The sequence below is a fragment of the Pristiophorus japonicus genome, chromosome 27, assembly GCF_044704955.1.
Source record: "Pristiophorus japonicus isolate sPriJap1 chromosome 27, sPriJap1.hap1, whole genome shotgun sequence".
Lineage (NCBI taxonomy): Eukaryota > Metazoa > Chordata > Chondrichthyes > Pristiophoridae > Pristiophorus > Pristiophorus japonicus.
In genome coordinates, this window is record NC_092003.1 from 7,257,229 (window position 1) to 7,283,166 (window position 25,938).

The 25,938-nt window shown below is 56.9% G+C and overlaps 1 protein-coding gene across 1 annotated transcript in view; it reads right to left on the reverse strand.

Moving 5' to 3' along the window:
* LOC139239337 (serine/threonine-protein kinase MRCK alpha-like) overlaps positions 1–25,938 on the reverse strand; it is a 103,006-nt gene that overhangs the window by 9,909 nt on the left and 67,159 nt on the right. The window contains exons 15-26 of the mRNA XM_070868011.1: positions 24,318–24,565; positions 23,153–23,241; positions 21,833–21,876; positions 20,105–20,221; positions 16,523–16,603; positions 14,884–14,989; positions 13,184–13,314; positions 11,396–11,535; positions 10,975–11,056; positions 9,046–9,262; positions 7,799–7,861; positions 2,398–2,997 (exon numbers count right to left, since the gene is read on the reverse strand). Of these exons, the coding sequence (XP_070724112.1) occupies positions 2,398–2,997; positions 7,799–7,861; positions 9,046–9,262; positions 10,975–11,056; positions 11,396–11,535; positions 13,184–13,314; positions 14,884–14,989; positions 16,523–16,603; positions 20,105–20,221; positions 21,833–21,876; positions 23,153–23,241; positions 24,318–24,565 (1,918 nt within the window). The remainder of the gene's footprint in view (positions 1–2,397; positions 2,998–7,798; positions 7,862–9,045; positions 9,263–10,974; positions 11,057–11,395; positions 11,536–13,183; positions 13,315–14,883; positions 14,990–16,522; positions 16,604–20,104; positions 20,222–21,832; positions 21,877–23,152; positions 23,242–24,317; positions 24,566–25,938) is intronic.

A 25,938-nucleotide genomic window follows, 5' to 3' on the forward strand; every position in this document is an offset into this window, starting at 1 on the left:
AGAGGGGAGAACCAGCCAGGGTTCCTGCTCCCGATCACTGCCCAGTGACCCCTGGGTTAGGGAGAGGGGAGAATCAGCCAGGGTTCCTGCTCCTGATCACTGCCCAGTGACCCCCTGGGTTAGGGAGAGAGGGGAGAATCAGCCAGGGTTCCTGCTCCCGATCACTGCCCAGTGACTCCCTGGTTTATTTACAGCACAGACACAGCCCATTGAGCCCCATCGCTCCGTGCCGGTGTTTATACACCATACCAGCCCCCTCCCACCCCTCTCCATCTCACCCCATCACCATATCCCTCTATTCCCTTCTCCCCCAAGTGTTTATCCAGCTTCCCCTTAAATGCATCGATACTATTCCCCTCCCTGTGGCAGCGAGTTCCACATTCTCACCCCTCTCTGGGTAAAGAGGTTTCTCCTGAATTCCCCCCATTGGGTTTATCAGTGACTGTCTGATATTGATGGCCCCGAGTTCTGGTCTCCCCCCACAAGTGGGAAACATCCTCTCTGCCTCTACCCGATCGAACCCCTTTCATCATCTTAAAGACCTCCTATCGGGCTCGCCCCCTCAGCCGTCTCTTTCCCCGAGGAAAGAGACCCAGCCTGTTCAGCCTTTCCCCGAGGGGCGGTTTCGGTGTCGTCCTTGTAAATCTTCTCTGCACCCTGCCCAGTGCCTCGAAATCCTTTTTAATAATACGGCGACCGTGCGCAGTGCTCCAAGTGCGGTCTAACCCGGCTTTGGTACAGGTCAAACGTCGCTTCTCTGCTTTGCAGTCCTCTCCGTCTGGAAACCAAACCCCAGTGCAGCGTTTGATTTCGTCCCGGCCTCAGTCACCTGCTTCGCTGCTCCTGGCGATCGCTGTGTCTGTTCCCCCCCCCGCCCCCCACAACCCTCCGTTCCCCCGCCCCATTCACACTCTTATTATCCAAGCAATCTGTGGCCTCCCTCTACCTCGCACCCGTCGATATTGAAGTTCATTTGCGGCATGCAAGCGAGTGTCTTCCCGTATCTTGCTGCAGCCCTCCCGGTATTTAAGGACCCCCTCCCCACCTCCTCCCCAATCTGTGGCTCGCCCGCCAATTTTGACGTTAAGACTTCCGATTCGCGAGTCCAAATATTTTGTGGAACTGGTGAGCGAGCGGCGCTGGTCCCAGCCCCGAGCCTCGCAGGACTCCGCTCCCCTCCGACTGCCAGTCCGAGTAAGCGCCTTTCAACGTCAGAGGGGCTCGGTGGGTCACACGGTCGCCTCGGGGTCAGAAGCTTGTGGGTTCTCAACTCCCACCCCAGAGACTTGAGCACACAAATCCAGGCTGACACTCCCAGTGCGGTGCTGAGGGAGCGCCGTACTGCGCTGTCGGAGGGGCAGTACTGAGGGAGCGCTGCACTGTCGGAGAGGCAGTACAGAGGGAGCGCCACACTGTCGGAGAGGCAGTACAGAGGGAGTGCCACACTGTCGGAGGGGCAGTACTGAGGGAGTGCCGCACTGTCGGAGGTGTCATCTTTCAGATGAGACGTTAAACCGAGGCCCCGTCTGCCCTCTCGGGTGGATGTAAAAGATCCAGGGGCCACTATTGGAAGAAGAGCAGGGGGAGTTCTCCCCGGTGTCCTGGGGCCAATATTTATCCCTCGACCAACATCACTAAAACAGATGATCCGGGTCATTATCACATCGCTGTGTGTGGGAGCTTGCTATGCACAAATTAGCTGCTGCGTTTCCCACATTACAACAGTGACCACACTTTGTAAAAGTACTTCATTGGCTGTAAAATGCTTTAGAGACATCCGGTGGTCGTGAACGGCGCTATATAAATGCAAGTCTTTAGCCCCATCATGGACACTATCAAAAGACATTCTAATTGTCCAAAAAGTTCTCTCTCTCTCGCTCTCTCTATTTCGTTCCTTCTCCCCTCTCTCTCCCCCACCCTTTGCCTTCTGTGCATGCGTGGTGACCCCTGACCTCCCGAATCGCAGGAAATCTTGCTTGCAAAAAACAGAATGCGCAGAAGGCCGTTGCTAAGGAAGCCTTGCCTTCCACATCACTAAGGCCCATTTCACATCGCTGGGCTATTGCCACAAACAAGGCCGAAAATAACGATCCCAAAAATCCTGAAGGCTGGAACATCTCAGGCTGGAACATCGCCCATTTTTTGGGCCCTAGCGATCGAAGTGGAAAGTCCAGCCCATCGATCGCCCAAACACCCGCTACTCTGTTCGATAGAGATAGATGGAGAAAGCGACAGCGAGACAGACAGAGAGCGAGAGAGAGAGAGAGAGAAAGAGAGAGAGACAGAGAAAGAGAGAGAGAGACAGAGAGAGAGAGAGACGGAGAGAGAGAGAGAGACGGAGAGAGAGAGACGGAGAGAGAGACAGAGAGAGAGACGGAGAGAGGTACAGATACTCACCGGCAGCCACAGGGACCGCAGGCCACATCATCTCCTGCTGCCGCGACCTCCGACCCCAGCTGTTGACGTAGACGCCGACGGAGTTGAAGCAGAGAAGGTAGAGGCCGGCTGAGACGGGAACAGCGCACAGGGCCTCCGCCTGGGCCTGGGCCAGGAAGGCCAGTGAGGGATCGTCGGTGCTGACCAGGTTGGCTGGGGGTCCCTCGCTCAGCAAGGGGTAGAGGCTGAATCCCGAGGGGTAGCCCACGCACAGGCGTTCCTGGAAGACGCCCATCCACTGCACGGGCCCGGGGGCCTGGAAGTCGGCCTTGCGCTGGTAGCGGCCCGTCCCCCCGGCGACGGTCAGCTGGTACCAGGTCACGTGACGCTTGGCGGCGGTGCACAGGCAGCTGACCCGGCCCTGGCACAGGCTGCCCGTCGCCACCAGCTGGCTGCCCCGGGCCTCCGCCACCTTGGACCCGCCCGCCTCTGGCCGCTGCAGGTCCTCGCGGCTGTACAGGCGCAGGGCGTGGCTCCGGCCTGACACCACGGCCAACAGGTCGGTCCCAGGCACACGTTCCAGCTGGTGAACCCGCTTGTTGTCGCCCAGCTGGGTGATCTCTGCAACAGAGTGGGGGGGGGGGGGGGGAAACAGGGGTTAGACAGTCCGAGACACCAGGCCTGTGAGGCTCCCCCCGACAGATCATCCCACCTCCCCTCCCCCACCACCACCCCACTCTCCCTCCCTCCCCGGGTCACCCCCCTCCCGCCCCCACGGGTCACCCCACCCCGGCTCACCTCCCCCCACCCCTCACACACCTCCACCACCCCTCACGCACCTCCCCCCATCCCTCACACACCTCCACCCACCCCTCACACACCTCCCCCACCCCTCACACACCTCCCCCCATCCCTCACACACCTCCCCCCATCCCTCACGCACCTCCCCCCATCCCTCACACACCTCCCCCACCCCTCACACACCTCCCCCCATCCCTCACACACCTCCCCCATCCCTCACACACCTCCACCCACCCCTCACACACCTCCCCCCATCCCTCACACACCTCCCCCCATCCCTCACACACCTCCCCCTTACACACCTCGCCCACCCCTCACATACCTCCCCCCATCCCTCACGCACCTCCCCCCATCCCTCACACACCTCCCCCCCATCCCTCACACACCTCCCCCCATCCCTCACGCACCTCCCCCCCATCCCTCACACACCTCCCCCCATCCCTCACGCACCTCCCCCCATCCCTCACACACCTCCACCCACCCCTCACACACCTCCCCCCATCCCTCACACACCTCCCCCCATCCCTCACGCACCTCCCCCTTACACACCTCGCCCACCCCTCACATACCTCCCCCCATCCCTCACGCACCTCCCCCTTACACACCTCCCCCACCCCTCACACACCTCCCCCCATCCCTCACACACCTCCCCCCATCCCTCACGCACCTCCCCCCATCCCTCACGCACCTCCCCCCATCCCTCACGCACCTCCCCCCATCCCTCACACACCTCCCCCCACCCCTCACACACCTCCACCCACCCCTCACACACCTCCCCCCATCCCTCACACACCTCCCCCCATCCCTCACACACCTCCCCCCATCCCTCACACACCTCCCCCATCCCTCACACACCTCCCCCACACCCCTCACACACCTCCCCCCATCCCTCACACACCTCCCCCCATCCCTCACACACCTCCCCCCATCCCTCACACACCTCCCCCCATCCCTCACGCACCTCCCCCATCCCTCACGCACCTCCCCCATCCCTCACGCACCTCCCCCCACCCCTCACACACCTCCCCCCACCCCTCACACACCTCCCCCCATCCCTCACACACCTCCCCCATCCCTCACACACCTCCCCCCATCCCTCACGCACCTCCCCCCATCCCTCACGCACCTCCCCCTTCCCTCACGCACCTCCCTCCATCCCTCACGCACCTCCCCCCCACCCCTCACACACCTCCCCCTCACACACCTCCCCCCACCCCTCACGCACCTCCCCCATCCCTCACGCACCTCCCCCATCCCTCACACACCTCCCCCCACCCCTTACACACCTCCCCCTCACACACCTCCCCCCACCCCTCACACACCTCCCCCCACCCCTCACACACCTCCCCCCACCCCTCACGCACCTCCCTCCATCCCTCACGCACCTCCCCCCCACCCCTCACACACCTCCCCCTCACACACCTCCCCCCACCCCTCACGCACCTCCCCCCATCCCTCACGCACCTCCCCCATCCCTCACACACCTCCCCCCATCCCTCACACACCTCCCCCATCCCTCACACACCTCCCCCATCCCTCACACACCTCCCCCCCACCCCTCACACACCTCCCCTCCAGTCACAACACCGGAGCACGGGGCAATATCTCCAACTCACCTTCTCCCAATGGCCCCCCAATCCCACACTCTCCCCATATCCATTTGTAACAAAATAGATGAGCTGACGGCACAAATTGAGACAAATGGGTACGATCTGATAAGACACGACAGAGATGTGGTTGCCAGGTGACCAGGACTGGGAATTAAATATTCAGGGGTATTTGACAATCCGGAAGGACAGACAGAAAGGAAAAGGAGGCGGGGTAGCTCTATTGATAAAGGATGGAATCACTGCAATAGTGAGAAACGATTATTGGCTCAAATGATCAGGATGTTGAAACAGTCTGGGTGGAGACAAGGAATAAGGGGAAAAAGTCACTGGTGGGCGTAGTCTATAGGCCCCCGAACAGTAGCAACTCTGTTGGTCGGAGCATAAACCAGGAAATAGTGGGGGCTTGTGTAAAGGGATCAGCAATAATCATGGGTGATTTTAACCTCCATATTGATTGGACAAATCAAATTGGTCAGGATAGCCTTGAGAAGGAGTTCATAGAGTGCGTAAGGGACAGGTTCCTTGAGCAGTGTGTAACAGAACGAACCAGGGGGCAGGCTATCTTAGATCTGGTCCTGTGTAATGAGACAGGATTAATAAACAATCTCCCAGTAAAGGATGCCCTCGGAATGAGTGATCATAGCATGATTGAGATTCAAATTCAGATGGAGGGTGAGAAAGTTGGATCTCTAACCAGCGTACTAAGCTTAAATAAAGGAGACTATGAAGGTATGAGGGCAGAGTTGGGTAAAGTGGACTGGGAAAATAGATTAAAGTGTAGGACGGTTGATGAACAGTGGTGTACTTTTAAGGAGATATTTCACAACTCTCAAGAAAAATATATTCCAGTGAGGAGGAAAGAGTGTAGGAGAAAAGATAGCCATCCGTGGCTGACTAAAGAAATAAAGGACGGTATCCAACTAAAAACAAGGGCATACAAAGTGGCCAAAACTAGTGGGAGGACAGAAGACTGGGAAGCTTTATAAAGCCAGCAGAGAATGATTAAAAAAATGATGAAGAAAGGGAAGACAGACTATGAAAGTAAACTAGCACAAAATATAAAAACAGATAGCAAGAGTTTCTATAAGTATATAAAAAGGAAAAGGGTGGCTAAAGTAAATGTTGGTCCTTTAGAGGACGAGACCGGGAATTAGTAATGGGGAACATGGAGATGGCAGAAACTCTGAACAAATATTTTGTATCAGTCTTTCCGGTAGAGGACATTAACAATATTCCGACAGTGGATAGTCAAGGGGCTATAGGGGGGAGGAACTTAACACAGTCACAATCACTAAGGAGGTGATACTCAGTAAGATAATCGGACTAAAGGCAGATAAATCCCCTGAACCTGATGGCTTGCATCCTCGGGTCTTAAGAGAAGTAGCGGCAGGGATTGTGGATGCATTGGTTGTAATTTACCAAAATTCCCTGGATTCTGGGGAGGTCCCAGCAGATTTGAAAACAGAAAATGTAACGCCCCTATTTAAAAATAGAGGCAGACAAAAAGCAGGAAACTATAGACCAGTTAGCCTAACATCTGTGGTTGGGAAAATGTTGGAGTCCATTATTAAAGAAGCAGTAGCAGGACATTTGGAAAAGCAAAATTCGGTCAGGCAGAGTCAGCACGGATTTATGAAGGGGAAGTCATGTTTGACAAATTTGCTGGAATTCTTTGAGGTTAAGGATGGATAAGGGGGAACCAGTGGATGTGGTGTATTTGGACTTCCAGAAGACATTCGACAAGGTGCCACATAAAAGGTTACCGCACAAGATAAATGTTCACGGGGTTGGGGGTAATATATTAGCATGGATAGAGGATTGGCTAACTAACAGAGAACAGAGAGTCGGGATAACTGGTTCATTCTCAGGTTGGCAACCAGTAACTAGTGGGGTGCCACAGGGATCAGTGCTGGGACCCCAACTATTTACAATCTATATTAGTGACTTGGAAGAAGGGACTGAGTGTAACGTAGCCAAGTTTACTGATGATACAAAGATGGAAGGAAAAGCAATGTGTGAGGAGGACACAAAAAATCTGCAAAAGGACATAGACAGGCTAAGTGAGTGGGCAAAAATTTGGCAGATGGAGTATAATGTTGGAAAGTGTGAAGTCATGCACTTTGGCAGAAAAAAATCAAAGAGCAAGTTATTATTTAAATGGAGAAAGATTGCAAAGTGCTGCAGTACAGCGGGACCTGGGGGTACTTGTGCATGAAACACAAAAGGATAGTATGCAGGTACAGCAAGTGATCAGGAAGGCCAATGGTATCTTGGCCTTTATTGCAAAGGGGATGGAGTATAAAAGCAGGGAAGTCTTGCTACAGTTATACAGGGTATTGGTGAGGCCACACCTGGAGTACTGCGTGCAGTTTTGGTTTCCATATTTACGAAAGGATATACTTGCTTTGGAGGCAGGTCAGAGAAGGCTCACTCGGTTGATTCCGGAGATGAAGGGGTTGTCTTATGAGGAAAGGTTGAGTAGGTTGGGCCTCGACTCATTGGAATTCAGAAGAATGAGAGGTGATCTTATCGAAACGTATAAGATTATGAGGGGGCTTGACAAGGTGGATGCAGAGAGGATGTTTCCCCTGATGGGGGAGACTAGAACTAGAGGGCATGATCTTAGAATAAGGGGCCGCCCATTTAAAACTGAGATGAGGAGGAATTTCTTCTCTCAGAGGGTTGGAAATCTGTGGAATTCATTGCCTCAGAGAGCTGTGGAAGCCGGGACATTGATTAAATTTCAGACAGAAATAGACAGTTTCTTAAACAGTAAGGGGATAAGGGGTTATGGGGAGCGGGCGGGGAAGTGGAGCTGAGTCCATGATCGGATCAGCCATGATCGTATTAAATGGCGGAGCAGGCTCGAGGGGCTGTATGGCCGACTCCTGCTCCTATTTCTTATGTTCTTATCCCTCAACCTCACCTTCACCCCGGGGCACCCCCCATCATTTCCATCAGCTCCCTGGGGAGCATGGCCCGCTGACAATGCACTGACGGTAAATATTTACCATTTTTAGTCACGTGAACGATGTAGAGTCCGTCATCCGTACCCAAGGCAATTCGTTCCTTGTCTGAGACAGAGAGAGGTGAAATCAATCAGGGAACTGCTACAGTGCCTGAGTGAGGGAATTGGTGTATCTAACCCCGTGTTGTACCTGCCCTGGGAGTGTTTGATGGGACAGTGTAGAGGGAGCTTTACTCTGTATCTAACCCCGTGCTGTACCTGCCCTGGGAGTGTTTGATGGGACAGTGTAGAGGAAGCTTTACTCTGTATCTAACCCCCTGTACCTGCCCTGGGAGTGTTTGATGGGACAGTGTAGAGGGAGCTTTACTCTGTCTCTAACCCCGTGCTGTACCTGCCCTGGGAGTGTGTAATGGGACAGTGTAGAGGGAGCTTTACTCTGTATCTAACTCCTGTAGCTGCCCTGGGAGTGTTTGATGGGACAGTGTAGAGGGAGCTTTACTCTGTATCTAACCCCCTGTACCTGCCCTGGGAGTGTTTGATGGGACAGTGTAGAGGGAGCTTTACTCTGTATCTAACCCCCTGTACCTGCCCTGGGAGTGTGTGATGGGACAGTGTAGAGGGAGATTTACTCTGTCTCTAACCCCGTGCTGTACCTGCCCTGGGAGTGTTTGATGGGACAGTGTAGAGGGAGCTTTACTCTGTATCTCACCCCGTGCTGTACCTGTCCTGGGAGTGTTTGATGGGACAGTGTAGAGCGAGCTTTACTCTGTATCTAACCCCGTGCTGTACCTGCCCTGGGAGTGTTTGACGGGACAGTGTAGAGGGAGCTTTACTCTGTATCTAACCCCGTGCTGTACCTGCCCTGGGAGTGTTTGACGGGACAGTGTAGAGGGAGCTTTACTCTGTATCTAACCCCCTGTACCTGCCCCGGGAGTGTTTGACGGGACAGTGTAGAGGGAGCTTTACTCTGTATCTAACCCCCTGTACCTGCCCTGGGAGTGTTTGATGGGACAGTGTAGAGGGAGCTTTACTCTGTATCTAACCCCGTGCTGTACCTGCCCCGGGAGTGTTTGACGGGACAGTGTAGAGGGAGCTTTACTCTGTATCTAACCCCCTGTACCTGCCCCGGGAGTGTTTGACGGGACAGTGTAGAGGGAGCTTTACTCTGTGTGTAACATGCGAATGGTGTTGGCGGAAAGTGGCACTCCCTCTAGTGGACTATCCCGGTGACGCAACCACTGGCGGAAATACAACAAAAGGGTCACGTGACAAGGTCACATGACATGTTACCCAAGATGGCGGCGGACTGCGTGTTGCGGATCAGCGGCAGTGCGCTGTCGTACGCCTCCTTGGCGCTCAGCGCCGACCGCTGTTTGAAGCCGCTCTGCTTGCGAATGGAGACCAACTCGTTGATGACTGTCACCCACTTCTTTTTCTCGTTCTCGCTCTCGGCCAGCACCAGGAGCGAGGCCTTGGTCCTCGGCACCGTCAGCTGGGACGCCGTGATCTGCCGGAGTCAGCGGGACATCGTCAAGGTGGAGATAGACAGATTTATGAACGATAAAAGAGTCGAGGGTTACGGGGGGCGGACAGGGAATGGGAGCTGAGTCCATGATGGGAGCAGCCGTGATCTCATTGAATGGCGGAGCAGGCTCGAGGGGCCGAATGGCCGACTCCTGCTCCTATTTCTTGTGTTCTTATGAAACGGAGACAGGACAGTCCAAAGGTGCTGGGGGTGTGGGGTAGCAATGAACCAAGCCGCGCAGTTTGTCGCTAAGCCAGGGTTCCTGCTCCCGATCACTGCCCAGTGACCCTCTGGGTTAGGGAGAGAGAGAGAATCAGCCAGGGTTCCTGCTCCCGATCACTGCCCAGTGACCCTTGGGTTAGGGAGAGAGTGAGAACCAGCCAGGGTTCCTGCTCCCGATCACTGCCCAGTGACCCCTTGGGTTAGGGAGAGGGGAGAATCAGCCAGGGTTCCTGCTCCCGATCACTGCCCAGTGACCCCTTGGGTTAGGGAGAGGGGAGAATCAGCCAGGGTTCCTGCTCCCGATCACTGCCCAGTGACCCCTTGGGTTAGGGAGAGGGGAGAATCAGCCAGGGTTCCTGCTCCCGATCACTGCCCAGTGACCCCTTGGGTTAGGGAGAGGGGAGAATCAGCCAGGGTTCCCTGCTCCCGATCACTGCCCAGTGACCCCTTGGGTTAGGGAGAGGGGAGAATCAGCCAGGGTTCCTGCTCCCGATCACTGCCCAGTGACCCCTTGGGTTAGGGAGAGGGGAGAATCAGCCAGGGTTCCTGCTCCCGATCACTGCCCAGTGACCCCCTGGGTTAGGGAGAGGGGGAGAATCAGCCAGGGTCCCTGCTCCCGATCACTGCCCAGTGACCCCCTGGGTTCGGGAGAGGGGAGAATCAGCCAGGGTTCCTGCTCCCGATCACTGCCCAGTGACCCCCTGGGTTAGGGAGAGAGTGAGAATCAGCCAGGGTTCCTGCTCCCGATCACTGCCCAGTGACCCCCTGGGTGAGGGAGAGGGGAGAATCAGCCAGGGTTCCTGCTCCCGATCACTGCCCAGTGACCCCCTGGGTGAGGGAGAGGGGAGAATCAGCCAGGGTTCCTGCTCCCGATCACTGCTCAGTGACCCCCTGGGTTAGGGAGAGGGGAGAATCAGCCAGGGTTCCTGCTCCCGATCACTGCCCAGTGACCCCTGGGTTAGGGAGAGGGGGAGAATCAGCCAGGGTTCCTGCTCCCGATCACTGCCCAGTGACCCCTGGGTTAGGGAGAGGGGGAGAATCAGCCAGGGTTCCTGCTCCTGATCACTGCCCAGTGACCCCTGGGTTAGGGAGAGGGAGAATCAGCCAGGGTTCCTGCTCCCGATCACTGCCCAGTGACCCCTGGGTTAGGGAGAGGGGAGAATCAGCCAGGGTTCCTGCTCCCGATCACTGCCCAGTGACCCCCTGGGTTCGGGAGAGGGGAGAATCAGCCAGGGTTCCTGCTCCCGATCACTGTCCAGTGACCCCCTGGGTTAGGGAGAGAGTGAGAATCAGCCAGGGTTCCTGCTCCCGATCACTGCCCAGTGACCCCTGGGTTAGGGAGAGGGGAGAATCAGCCAGGGTTCCTGCTCCCGATCACTGCCCAGTGACCGCCTGGGTTAGGGAGAGGGGGAGAACCAGCCAGTATCGGGGTTTACGGGGCACACTCACTCGCCTGCGATGGTCACACTCACCCTGAATATGCACGGAATGTCCCTGTTATTGGCGTGGATCACATCCGACGAGAAGACGGAGCTCACGGAAAATTCCTCGTCCCTGAAACACAAAATCCATCACGTGGTGAACACACACAGCGAGCTCCCCGGGGACCCTTGAAAACCGGGAAGGCCCACAGGCCCCGGGCCGAGCCCATCTCAATCCCCCCCAGGCCCACCACCCGCCCCTTCAGCCCCGCCCCCCCCCCCCCGGGGCCCCTGCTAACCGTTGACTGGCTCGGTCGCTGTGCACTGTGGAGCTGCAGCGAGAGATCCTCGGGGCCTGGCCCCCCCACCCCTCGCTCCCCGGGATCTGCCCCCTCTCCCCCCTCCCCCCCAGGGCTGGGGCAGTGACCCGGGCAGGGGGAGGTGGGGGCCTTTGGTCCCGGACAGTCCGTACCGTAGGTCGAAGACGTGGGTGACGGCAGTGCAGGACTGCGAGCCCCTCGAATCCGCCGTCTCGTAGATGAAGATCTTGAAGTCACAGAGGACAGCATTGGCCCGGTGCCATCCCTTCTTCACCCCGGTCGGCTTCGGGACCTGAGGGACAGGAACAAGGTGTCAGACAGAGACAATTCAACATGAAGGGAACCTTTACTTGTCAAGTCAAATTAAAACGTGGTTGCCCGGAGGGGAGGGAGCGGGGGTGACAATGCACTGCAGTCCCTCCGGCGCCCACCTCTGGCGGAAGGCCCGCGAGCGTACCGGTGGACACCGCGTGCTCCTATCTCCAGGGACACCCGGGCTCGGACGTAACCGCGCGACAGAGGCAGGCAGTCGGGCCGAACGACCCCCCTCGGCCGCCCGCTGCCTGGACCGGCTGATGGCCCCCTTGGCCGCGCCCGGGAGCAGGCCCTCGGACCTGCCCGCTCCCCTCCGCACCGGGCGCCCAAAGATCAGGAGCGTGGGGACTGAGGAGCAGAGTTTGAGGAGCCGCCCCCGGCGAATATTGGAAGAGGGGCTGCAACCCTCGCACACCGAACGCGCACGAGGAACACGGACTCCTCCAGGCCGCAGAACTTGCAGGCGGCCTGGGAGCCCGTGATCAGCCATGATCTTATTGAATGGCGGTGCAGGCCCGACGGGCCGAATGGCCTGCTCCTGCACCGATTTTCTCTGTGAGCCGACTTAAAAAAAAAACGATTGCACGAGACTAATCCGTGCAATACCCTCCGGACCAAGTCCCCGATAAAGAAAGGGGGTCCCCGAGATCGTCTCCTTCATAACGCCCACAGCCGAAGGCATGCGGGCGATCATACCACCAGTGGAAACTGCCCCAATATCCGGCTATCGCCAACAAGCGAGAGTCTGTCCACCGTCCCTTGAAATTCATCCACCATACCATCGCCGAAATCCCCCACCGTCAACATCCTGGGGGGTCACCATTGACCAGAAACTCAACTGGACCAGCCACATAAATACTGTGGCCACAAGAGCGGGTCAGAGGCTGGGTATTCTGCGAGTGTCTCACCTCCTGACTCCCCAAAGCCTTCCCACCATCCCACAAGGCACAGGTCAGGAGTGTGATGGAACACTCCCCACTTTGCCTGGATGAGTTGCAGCTCCAACAACACTCGAGAAGCTCGGCACCATCCGGGACAAAGCCGGCCCCGCTCGATGGGCCACGCAGCCCACCACCTCCAACACTCACTCCCTCCACCACCTCCAACACTCACTCCCTCCACCACCTTCAACACTCCCTCCCTCCACCACCGGCGCCCCCTGGCTGCAGTGTGCACCGTCTACAAGACGCACTGCAGCAACTCGCCAAGGCTTCTTCGGCAGCACCTCCCAAACCCGCCACCTCTGACCCCTAGAAGGACCAGGGCAGCAGGTGCATGGGAACACCACCACCTCCACGTTCCCCTCCCAGTCACACACCATCCCTCGACTTGGGAATATATCGGCCGTTCCTCCATCGTCGCTGGGTCACAATCCTGGAACTCCCTCCCTAACAGCACTGTGGGAGCACCTTGACCACACGGACTGCAGCGGTTCAAGAAGGCGGCTCACCACCATCTTCTCGAGGGGCGATTAGGGAACGCCCACATCCCCGGGAACCAATCAATAAAAGGGACCTCTCATCCAGGAGCCATTTGTCACGGGTAACTCACGCTCTCGCTCCCTCGCGCACGGACTCGCGCCTCACAGCGGGTCCGCGCGCGCTCTCGCCGCCCCTCCTCCTTACCGACACGAAGCCCTCAAAGGCGGTTCCGGTTCCGTTGATCAGGTCGATGCCCAGCGAGAGGATCTGCTCGGGAGGTGTGGGGCAGATCAGAGCCGTGGTCGAACAGGCGGAGTGACACGCAAAGTTACAGACTGCGGGACGGAGAGAGAGAGAGAGAGAGAGAGAGAGAGAGAGACAGCGGTGAGCGAGGCCCCACATGGCCAACAAACAGTTGCATGTACACAGCGGCGTTAACGTACTCAAACAGTGCTTCACAGCAACGATTATCGAACACAACTTAACACCAAACCACATAAGGAGATATTAGACGACCAAAAGCTTGGGCAATGAGGTAGGTTTTAAGGAGCGTCTTAAAGGACAAGAGCTCAGGAGCAGGAACCCTGGCTGATTCCCCCCTCTCCCTAACCCAGGGGGTCACTGGGCAGTGATCGGGAGCAGGAACCCTGGCTGATTCCCCCCTCTCCCTAACCCAGGGGTCACTGGGCATTGATCGGGAGCAGGAACCCTGGCTGATTCTCACTCTCTCTCTAACCCAGGGGTCACTGGGCAGTGATCAGGAGCAGGAACCCTGGCTGATTCTCCCCTCTCCCTAACCCAGGGGTCACTGGGCAGTGATCGGGAGCAGGAACCCTGGCTGATTCTCACTCTCCCTAACCCAGGGGTCACTGGGCAGTGATCGGGAGCAGGAACCCTGGCTGATTCTCCCCCTCTCCCTAACCCAGGGGTCACTGGGCAGTGATCGGGAGCAGGAACCCTGGCTGATTCCCCCCCTCTCCCTAACCCAGGGGGTCACTGGGCAGTGATCGGGAGCAGGAACCCTGGCTGATTCTCCCCCTCTCCCTAACCCAGGGGTCACTGGGCAGTGATCGGGAGCAGGAACCCTGGCTGATTCCCCCCTCTCCCTAACCCAGGGGTCACGGGGCAGTGATCGGGAGCAGGAACCCTGGCTGATTCTCACTCTCTCCCTAACGCAGGGGGTCACTGGGCAGTGATCGGGAGCAGGAACCCTGGCTGATTCTCCCCTCTCCCTAACCCAGGGGGTCACAGGGCAGTGATCGGGAGCAGGAACCCTGGCTGATTCTCCTCTCTCCCTAACCCAGGGGTCACTGGGCAGTGATCGGGAGCAGGAACCCTGGCTGATTCTCACTCTCTCCCTAACCCAGGGGGTCACTGGGCAGTGATCGGGAGCAGGAACCCTGGCTGATTCTCACTCTCTCCCTAATGCAGGGGGTTACTGGGCAGTGATCGGGAGCAGGAACCCTGACTGATTCTCACTCTCTCCCTAACCCAGGGGGTCACTGGGCAGTGATCGGGAGCAGGAACCCTGGCTGATTCTCCCCCTCTCCCTAACCCAGGGGGTCACTGGGCAGTGATCGGGAGCAGGAACCCTGGCTGATTCTCACTCTCTCCCTAACCCAGGGGGTCACTGGGCAGTGATCGGGAGCAGGAACCCTGGCTGATTCTCACTCTCTCCCTAACCCAGGGGTCACTGGGCAGTGATCGGGAGCAGGAACCCTGGCTGATTCTCACTCTCTCCCTAACCCAGGGGTCACTGGGCAGTGATCGGGAGCAGGAACCCTGGCTGATTCTCACTCTCTCCCTAACCCAGGGGGTCACTGGGCAGTGATCGGGAGCAGGAACCCTGGCTGATTCTCCCCCTCTCCCTAACCCAGGGGTCACTGGGCAGTGATCAGTCTTACCTTCACAGATGAAACCTTGGCGAGCCAAACCCACCATGACTGACGTACAACGCATGCATTTTGTGGGGACGTTGAAGGACTTCAACTTGAACTGGTGTGGTGTGGGCTGCAATATAAAACGTTAGGATAGAATTATACAGATTTGGAATTAATTACATCGAATGTACGGCACAGAAAGAGGCCGTTCGGCCCCACCGCTCCGTGCCGGGGTTTATGCCCCACACCAGCCCCTCCCACCCCTCTCCATCTCACCCCATCACCATATCCTTCTGTTCCTTTCTCCCTCATGTGCTTAAAAGACTTGCATTTATATAGCGCCTTTCATGGCCCCCGGACGTCCAAAAGTGCTTTACAGCCAATTATACACTTTTTTTGAGTGCGGTCACTGTTGTATTGTGGGAAACGGCAATTTGCGCACAGCAAGCTCCCACAAACAGCCCTGTGATAATGAGAATGCATCATCTGTTTTAGCGATGTTGGTGTTATGTACGCAATAAAGGTTCAAACTGAGTGCTGTTTAACTGAACAAGGTATACCCTTGGCTCTGCTTTATTAAGACCCAAAGTGCCTGACTCACCAAATCGCTGGCCTTTTATACCAGAGCAGCAGCATGTGCGTGCTGTTCAGTGGCCTCCAACAATGACGCCATCTGGTGGCTACAAACAGCATGTACACACACAACAGTTGGTTGAGGGATAAATATTGGCCCCAGGGCACTGGGGAGAACTCCTCTGCTCTTCTTCGAAATAGTGTCCGTGGGATTTTTTTATGTTCATCTGAGACGGGGCCTTGGTTTAACGTCTCATCCGAAAGATGGTCCCTCCGACAGTGCGGCGCTCCCTCAGTACCGCCCCTCCGACAGTGCGGTGCTCCCTCAGCACTGCCCCTCCGACAGCGCAGTACGGCACTCCCTCAGTACCGCCCCTCCGACAGTGCGGCGCTCCCTCAGTACCGCCCCTCCGACAGTGCGGCGCTCCCTCAGCACCGCCCCTCCGACAGTGCGGCGCTCCCTCAGCACTGCCCCTCCGACAGTGCGGCGCTCCCTCAGCACTGCCCCTCCGACAGTGCGGCGCTCCCTCAGTACCGCCCCTCCGACAGTGCGGTGCTCCCTCAGCACTGTCCCTCCGACAGTGCGGTGCTCCCTCAGTACCGCCCCTCCGACAGTGCGGTGCTCCCTCAGTACCGCCCCTCCGACAGCGGCGCTCCCTCAGCACTGTCTCTCCGACAGTGCGACGCTTCCTCAGTACCGCCCCTCCAACACTCCCTCAGTACTGCCCCTCCGACAGTGTGGCGCTCCCTCAGTACCGCCCCTCCGACAGTACGGTGCTCCCTCAGCACTGCCCCTCCAACAACGCACTACGGCGCTCCCTCCGTACTGCCCCTTCAACAGCACAGTACGGCGCTCCCTCAGCGCAGTGCGGCGCTCCCTCAGTCACTGGGAGCATCGGCCTGGATTACGTGCTCAAGTCTCTGGAGTGGGACTGGGACCCACGACCGTCTGACTCAGGAGGCGAGAGAGAGAGAGAGCGCGCGAGAGAGAGCGCGACCCACTGAGCCACGGGTGACACATCGATGCCCCTTGAAATGGTTTTAGTGTGTTGCTCAGTTTTGCAGGCCTCGAGTGTCAACAGGTTCCTACCTTGGGCACTGGGGGGCTGAGTGGAGGCGGAGTTGTGGGTTTCTTAAGCAGCTTCCTTGGAGACATAGGTTTTGCATTCAGCTGTGAACGGAAGGAAGGAGATAGTCAGCTCGGGGAAAATCAGGCCGATTCTGCAACAATGGCCTCTCGATAACCGAGATCGTGAAACTGCCGGTGAATATTGCCTTTTTGCCCATTGCTTTGGAAACCTGGGCATCGCTGGCATTTATTGCCCATCCCTAATCGCCCTCGAGACGCTCGCTGGGCCATTGCAGAGGGTAGTTAAGAGTCAACTCCATGGCTTTGGGTCTAGTGTCAAATATCGGCCAGACCGGGCAAGAGTGGCAGATTTCCTTCCCTGAAGGACGTTAGTGAACGCAGATCGGGTTTTTTACAACATCCAGTGTTGAAGCACTGACCACACTCGAAGCAGCCCTGGACAACGTGGACCATTTCCCATACCTCGGGAGCCTCCTATCAACAAGAGCAGGCATCGACAACGAGATCCAACACCGCCTCCAGTGCGCCAGTGCAGCCTGAGGAAAAGAGTGTTTGAAGACCAGGCCCTCAAATCTGTCACCAAGCTCATGGTCTACAGGGCTGTAGTGATACCCGCCCTCCTGTATGGCTCAGAGACATGGACCATGTACAGTAGACACCTCAAGTCGCTGGAGAAATACCACCGACGATGTCTCCGCAAGATCCTACAAATCCCCCGGGAGGACAGACGCACCAACGTTAGCGTCCTCGACCAGGCCAACATCCCCAGCATCGAAGCACTGACCACACTCGACCAGCTCCGCTGGGCAGGGCCGCATTGTCCGCATGCCCCCAGACACGAGACTCCCAAAGCAAGCGCTCTACTCGGAACTCCTTCACGGAAAACGAGCCCAAAGGTGGGCAGAGGAAACGTTACAGGGGACACCCTCATAGCCTCCCTGATAAAGTGCAACATCCCCCACCGACACCTGGGAGTCCCTGGGCCAAAGACCAGTCCCGCCCTAAGTGGAGGAAGTGCATCCGGGAGGGCGCTGGGCACCTCGAGTCTCGTCGCCGAGAGCGTGCAGAGACCAAGCGCAGGCAGCGGAAGGAGCGTGCGGCAAACCAGTCCCACCCTCCCCTTCCCTCAACCACTGTCTGTCCCACCTGTGACAGGGACTGTGGCTCCCGTATTGGACTGTTCAGCCACCTAAGGACTCATTTTAGGAGTGGAAGCAAGTCTTCCTCGATTCCGAGGGACTGCCTCTGATGATGATAGTTCCATGCTCACCGTCACTAGTTTTTTTAATTCCAGATTTATTTAATTCACTGAAAATTAAATTCCCCAGCTGCCGTGGTGGGATTATGAACTCGGGTCTCGGGATCATTAGGCCGTGGGCCTGGATTACTGGCCCAGTGGCGTTACTACTCTGCCACCGTACCCTTTGGGATGTGGATGCCTCTGGGAGGGCCTGGCATATATCGCCCATCCCACGCTGCCCTCGAGGAGGAGGCTCCAATGAGGCGCGGAGCCAAGTGGTCCCAGACAGGGATCCCAAACTGAGCACCCGTGATCTTACTGGTGAGCAAGTGGCGTTTGAAACATAGAAAATAGGAGCAGGAGTAGGCCATTCGGCCCCTCGAGCCTGCACCGCCATTCAATATGATCATGGCTGACCCTCTATCTCAACACCATATTACCGCTTTCTCCCCATACCCCTTGATGCCTTTTGTGTCTAGAAATCTATCTGTCTCCCTCTTAAATATATTCAGTGACTTGGCCTCCACAGCCTTCTGTGGGAGAGAATTCCACAGGTTCACCACCCTCTGAGTGAAAACATTTCTCCTCATCTCGGGCCTAAATTTCCCACCCCGTATCCTGAGACTGTGTGACCCCTTGTTCTAGACTTCCCAGCCCCGGGGGGGAAACATCCTCCCCACATCCAGTCTGTCCAACCCCGTCAGTATTTTATACGTTTCAATGAGATCCCCTCTCAGTCTTCTAAACTCCAGTGAATACAGGCCCAGTCCACCCCAATCTCTCCTCATACGACAGTCCTGCCATCCCAGGAATCAGTCTGGTGAACCTTCGCTGCACTCCCTCTGTGACAAGTGTATCCTTCCTTAGGTAAGGAGACCAAAACTGCACACAATACTCCAGGTGCGGTCTCACCAAGGTCCTGTATAACTGTAGTAAGACATCCCTGCTCCTGTACTCAAACCCTCTTGCAATGAAGGCCAACATACCACTTGCCTTCCGAACTGCTTGCTGCACCTGCATGTTTGCTTTCACTGACTGGTGTACAAGGACACCCAGGTCCCTCTGTACATCCACACTTCTCAAGCCATCACCGTTAAAATAATAATTTGTCCTTATGCTTTTCCTACCAAAGTGGACAACGTCACACTTATCCACGTTATACTGCATCTGCCATGTGCTTGCCCACTCACTCAACCCATTTAAATCGCCTCACAGCATCTTTGCATCCAGTTTGATAGCACTGTCGATGACTCTGCCCGTCACTTTGAGAGTAGCATGGCGGGGCGCTAATTGGCCCTGGTTGCATTTGTCCCGATTTTCTGTGGATGGGTGGCGCCCAGGCTATTGTCCCCGCTGCCAGAATATACGCCTCAACTTTGATCCCTATAATGCAGTAACTCGCCAAGGCGTCCTCCACTTGCCCGGATGAGCGCAGCTCCAACAACACTCAAGAACATCAGAAACAGGAGCAGGAGTCGGCCATTCGGCCCCTCGAGCCTGCTCCGCCATTCAACACGATCATGGCTGATCCGATCATGGACTCAGCTCCACTTCCCCGCCCGCTCCCCAGAACCCCTTAACTTTTAAGAAACTGTCTATTTCTGTCTTAAATTTATTCAATGTCCCAGCCTCCACAGCTCTCTGAGGCAGCGAATTCCACAGATTTACAACCCTCTGAGAGAAGAAATTCCTCCTCATCTCAGTTTTAAATGGGCGGCCCCTTATTCTAAGACCATGCCCCCTAGTTCTAGTCTCCCCCATCAGTGGAAACATCCTCTCTGCATCCACCTTGTCGAGCCCCCTCATAATCTTATACGTCTCGATAAGATCACCTCTCATTCTTCTGAATTCCAATGAGTAGAGGCCCAACCTCCTCAACCTTTCCTCATAAGTCAACCTCCTCATCCCCCGGAATCAACCGAGTGAACCTTCTCTGAACTGCCTCCAAAGCAAGTGTATCCTTTCGTAAATACGGAGACCAAAACTGCACGCAGTACTCCAGGTGTGGCCTCACCAATACCCTGCACAGTTGTAGCAGGACTTCCCTGCTTTTATACTCCATCCCCCAGGACAAAGCGGCCCGCTCGATGGGCCACGCTACCCACCACCTTCAACACTCACTCCCTCCACCACCGGCGCCCCCTGGCTGCAGTGTGCACCGTCTACAAGACGCACTGCAGCAACTCGCCAAGGCTTCTTCGGCAGCACCTCCCAAACCCGCGACCTCTGCCGCCCAGAAGGACAAGGGCAGCAGGCGCATGGGAACACCACCTCCTCCACGTTCCCCTCCCAGTCACACACACACACCATCCCGATCCCGATCCCATCCCTACCGTACTCACATCTCCCACCTCAACGCCTCGGAAGGCTGGACTCTGGGGCTGAGACACCGCACTCCCCGTGGATTTCCTGCTGTCCGGAGAGAGTCGGGAAGTGCCGGGAAAGTCCAGCGACTCGAACTGTCAAACAACAACAACAACAACTTGCATTGAAATAGCGGCTTTCATGGAGTAAAACCACCCCCAGGTGCGTCACAGGAAATGAAAAACTTGACACTGAGGCCCCCTCCCGAATGAAATATTGGGACAGGTGACCAAAAGCTAGGTTTTTAAGGAGCGACTTATTCTTACAGGGGGCTCGACAGGGTAGATACAGGGAGGGTGTTTCCCCCCCGGGGCTGGGGAGTCTAGAACCAGGGGTCACACAGTCGCAGGATAAGGGGTCGGCCATTGGGGACTGAGATGAGGAGGAATTTCTTCACTCAGAGGGCGGTGAATCTTTGGAACTCTCTGCCCCAGAGGGCCGTGGAGGCTCAGTCGTTGAGTGTATTCAAGGCCGAGATCGAGAGATGTTTGGATATTAAGGGAATCGAGGGATATGGGGATCGGGCGGGAAAGTGGAGCTGAGGTCGAAGATCAGCCGTGATCTCACTGAATGGCGGAGCAGGCTCGAGGGGCCGAACAGCCCACTCCTGCTCCTGTGGTAACAGGCCCGAGGGGCTGAATGGCCTCGTCCTGTTCCTGTGGTAACAGGCTCGAGGGGCTGAATGGCCTCCTCCTGTTTCTGTGGTAACAGGCTCGAGGGGCTGAATGGGCCTCTTCCTGTTCCTGTGTAACAGGCTCGAGGGGCTGAATGGGCCTCTTCCTGTTCCTGTGTAACAGACTCGAGGGGCTGAATGGGCCTCCTCCTGTTCCTGTGTAACAGGCTCGAGGGGCTGAATGGGCCTCCTCCTGTTCCTGTGGTAACAGGCTCGAGGGGCTGAATGGGCCTCCTCCTGTTCCTGTGTAACAGGCCCGAGGGGCTGAATGGGCCTCCTCCTGTTCCTGTGGTAACAGGCTCGAGGGGCTGAATGGGCCTCCTCCTGTTCCTGTGTAACAGGCTCGAGGGGCTGAATGGGCCTCCTCCTGTTCCTGTGGTAACAGGCTCGAGGGGCTGAATGGGCCTCCTCCTGTTCCTGTGGTAACAGGCTCGAGGGGCTGAATGGGCCTCCTCCTGTTCCTGTGGTAACAGGCTCGAGGGGCTGAATGGGCCTCCTGTTCCTGTGTAACAGGCTCGAGGGGCTGAATGGGCCTCCTCCTGTTCCTGTGTAACAGGCTCGAGGGGCTGAATGGGCCTCTTCCTGTTCCTGTGTAACAGACTCGAGGGGCTGAATGGCCTCCTCCTGTTCCTGTGTAACAGACTCGAGGGGCTGAATGGGCCTCCTCCTGTTCCTGTGTAACAGACTCGAGGGGCTGAATGGCCTCCTCCTGTTCCTGTGTAACAGACTCGAGGGGCTGAATGGCCTCCTCCTGTTCCTGTGTAACAGGCTTGAGGGGCTGAATGGGCCTCCTCCTGTTCCTGTGTAACAGACTCGAGGGGCTGAATGGCCTCCTCCTGTTCCTGTGTAACAGGCTCGAGGGGCTGAATGGGTCTCCTCCTGTTCCTGTGTTAAGCCGGAGGGAGATGAGTGACGGGACCAGTGGCAGAGCGAGGGGGTAAAGGTCAACGATAGTCGGAGTGCGCGGGTCAGGGGGCAGGGCAATGATGCAAAGTTGTTCGCGGCACAGACACTGGAATTCTGGGAGACTTACCGAGAGCGGGGAGAGGAACGAGAAGAAGGAATCTTGTCGCAGACCTGCGGAAGAGACAAATTACCGATTAATATCCACGGCATTGCGAGGGAAAATCAGTGTACGGTGAGCACCCAGGGCGGAGGGAGAGAGGGGGAGGGGAGGGGAGGGGAGAGAGAGGGGGCGAGGGGAGAGAGGGGGAGGGCAGAGAGAGAGAGAGGGAGGGGAAAGAGAGGGGGGAGGGGAGAGGGGGTGGGGAGAGGAGGGGGGAGGGGAGAAAGAGGAGCGTGAGGAGAGGGAAAGGGAGGGAGGGAGAGGGAAACGAGGGAGAGAGGGAAACGAGGGAGGGCAAGAGAAACGAGGGAGGGTGGGAGAGGGAGGGAGGGTGGGAGAGGGAGGGAGGGAGGAAGAGAGGGAAGGAGGGAGGGAGAGAGAGAGAGAGAGAGACGGAAGGAGGGAGAGACGGTGGGAGGGAGAGACGGAGGGAGGGAGAGACGGAAGGAGGGAGAGACGGAAGGAGGGAGAGAGGGAAGGGAGGGAGAGAGGGAAGGGAGGGAGAGAGGGAAGGGAGGGAGGGAGAGAAGGGAGGGGGAAGAGAGAAGGGAGGGGGAAGAGAGAGAGGGAGGGGGAGAGAGGGAGGGAGTGGAGAGAAGGAGGGAGTGAAGAGAGGGAGGGGGAGGGAAGGGGAGCGGGAGGGGGAGGGAAGGGGAGCGGGGGGGGGAGGGGAGAGAGGGGAGGGAGAGAGAATTGGAGAGGGAAGGAGGAAGAGAGGGCAGGAGAGAGAGAGGGAGGGAGGGAAGGAAGGAGTGAGGGAGGGAAGTAGGGAGGGAAGGAGAGAGTGAAGGAGTGAGGGTGAGAAAGGAGGAGAGAGAAGGAGGGAGAGAAGGAGGGAGGGAGGGTAAATTTCCCCCGATGTACCAATCTCCGTTGGGATTGATGGCAGTACTGCGAGCCCCAGGCCGCTCGGCCCATCCAGCCCCTGTTGGTGTTTATGTTCCTCACCTATTCCCCGATCCCATGAGCCCGGCCCGTTCCCGAATCCCCCCGTTCCTGAACCGTTGAATGGGTGGGAGCCCGCTCCAGTCGCTGTCTCCCGGGGGGAGGGGGGGCTCCTCAGCCTCCCCAATTGGGACCGCCCCGGGCCCCCACCCACCCCACCCCCGGCAATCCCCGCTCTCGGGCTTGTGGCCACGAGCCGGAGCCGATAGCGGATACCGCGGGGATTCCCAGCGGGCGCGGGGCTGACACGAGGCACCGAGACACGCGCTGCTCGTCCGCCAGAGGTTCCCAGCCAATAGGAGCCCTCCCCTGACCCCGGGTCGGACCGAGCTGTGAGATTACCTTTCCGGACCTTGGTCTGAAAATCCTCCTTCAACTTTTCCACCTCTGATTTGAGGGACTCGTTCTGCTTCTCCAGCTCCTGCAACTTGCTGTGGAGAACAGAGAGAGGTCAGTGTTCGAGTGTCGCACTGACCACACTCGACCAGCTCCGCTGGGCGGGGCCGCATTGTCCGCATGTCCCCCAGACACGAGACTCCCAAAGCAAGCGCTCTACTCGGAACTCCTACACGGAACACGAGCCAAAGGCGGGCAGAGGAAACGTTACAAGGGACCACCCTCAAAGCCTCCCTGATAAAGTGCAACATCCCCCACCGACACCTGGGAGTCCCTGGGCCCAAAGACCAGTCCGCCCTAAGTGGAGGAAGTGCATCCGGGAGGGCGCTGAGCACCTCGAGTCTCGTCGCCGAGAGCGTGCAGAAACCAAGCGCAGGCAGCGGAAGGAGCGTGCGGCAAACCAGTCCCACTCTCCCCTTCCCTCAACCAGTGTCTGTCCCACCTGTGACAGGGACTGTGGCTCTCGTATTGGACTGTTCAGCCACCTAAGGACTCATTTTTAGAGTGGAAGCAAGTCTTATGAGGAAAGATTGAGTAATAAGAACATAAGAAATAGGAGCAGGAGTCGGCCATATGGCCCCTCGAGCCTGCTCCGCCATTTAATACGTCATGGCTGATCTGATCATGGACTCAGCTCCACTTCCCTGCCCGCCCCTTTATCCCCTTATCCCATTATCAGGGCAGGTACAGCATGGGGTTAGATACAGAGTAAAGCTCCCTCTACACTGTCCCATCAAACACTCCCAGGGCAGGTACAGGGGGTTAGATACAGAGTAAAGCTCCCTCTACACTGTCCCATCAAACACTCCCAGGGCAGGTACAGCACGGGGTTAGATACAGAGTAAAGCTCCCTCTACACTGTCCCATCAAACACTCCCAGGGCTGGTACAGGGGGTTAGATACAGAGTAAAGCTCCCTCTACACTGTCCCATCAAACACTCCCAGGGCAGGTACAGGGGGTTAGATACAGAGTAAAGCTCCCTCTACACTGTCCCATCAAACACTCCCGGGGCAGGTACAGGGGGTTAGATACAGAGTAAAGCTCCCTCTACACTGTCCCACCAAACACTCCCAGGGCAGGTACAGGGGGTTAGATACAGAGTTCCCTTACCATTCTGTGGCCAGGTTGGTGGCCTTGGCTTCGTTGAGCTGCTCCTGCAGCGATTGCTTGGCCCGGATCTCGGCGTCCAGTGCTGACTGCAGCTCCAGTTTGGCCGAGGCTTCCAGTTTCTGGAGGCGACGAGCTTTCCAGTGCTTGTCCTGTGACACCTGAGAAAGAGGCAGAGTTTCAGAAACCCCCATCACACCCAACACAACACCTTGCTGTGGCTTTCCCCATCTCCGCGCTGTTGAGGTCCAGCACCGTCAAACCCAGCAACCTACTTAAGGCCATAAGAAATAGGAGCAGGAGTCGGCCATTCGGCCCCTCGAGCCTGCTCCGCCATTTAATACCATCATGGCTGATCCGATCATGGACTCAGCTCCACTTCCCCGCCCGCTCCCCATAACCCCTTATCGTTTAAGAAACTGTCTATCTCTGTCTTAAATTTATTCAACTTCCCAGCTTCCACAGCTCTCTGAGGCAGCGAATTCCACAGATTTACAACCCTCTGAGAGAAGAAATTTCTCCTCATCTCGGTTTTAAATGGGCGGCCCCTTATTCTAAGACCATGCCCTCTAGTTCTAGTCTCCCCCATCAGTGGAAACATCCTCTCTGCATCCACCTTGTCAAGCCCCCTCATAATCTTATACGTTTCGATAAGATCACCTCTCATTCTTCTGAATTCCAATGAGTAGAGGCCCAACCTCCTCAACCTTTCCTCATAAGTCAACCCCCTCATCCCCGGAATCAACCGAGTGAACCTTCTCTGAACTGCCTCCAAAGCAAGTGTATCCTTTCGTAAATATGGAAACCAAAACTGCACGCAGTACTCCGGGTGTGGCCTCACCAATACCCTGTGTAACTGTAGCAAGACTTCCCTGCTTTTATACTCCATCCCCCTTGCAATAAAGGCCAAGATTCCATTGGCCTTCCTGATCACTTGCTCCCTCGTGTCAGCCATGTCCCCCGAACCCCACCCTCTCCCCATAACCCCCAACTCCATCCTCTCCTCGTGTCCCATAACCCCACCCTCTCCCATATCCCCTAACTCCACCCTCTCCCATATCCCCAAACCCCACCCTCTCCCCATAGCCCCCAACCCCACCCTCTCCCCATAGCCCCCAACTCCATCCTCTCCTCGTGTCCCATAACCCCACCCTCTCCCATATCCTCTAACTCCACCCTCTTCCATATCCCCTAACCCCACCCCCTCCCATATCCCATAACCCCACCCTCTCCCATATCTCATAACCCCACCCTCTCCCATATCCCATAACCCCACCCTCTCCCATATCTCATAACCCCACCCTCTCCCATATCCCATAACCCCACCCTCTCCCATATCCTCTAACTCCACCATCGCCCATATCCCATAACCCCACCCTCTCCCATATCCCATAACCCCACCCTCTCCCATATCCTCTAACTCCACCCTCTCCCATATCTCATAACCCCACCCTCTCCCATATCCTCTAACTCCACCCTCTCCCATATCCCATAACCCCACCTTCTCCCATATCCCCTAACCCCACCCTCTCCCATATCCCATAACCCCACCCTCTCCCATATCCCCTAACCCCACCCTCTCCCATATCCCATAACCCCACCCTCTCCCATATCCTCTAACTCC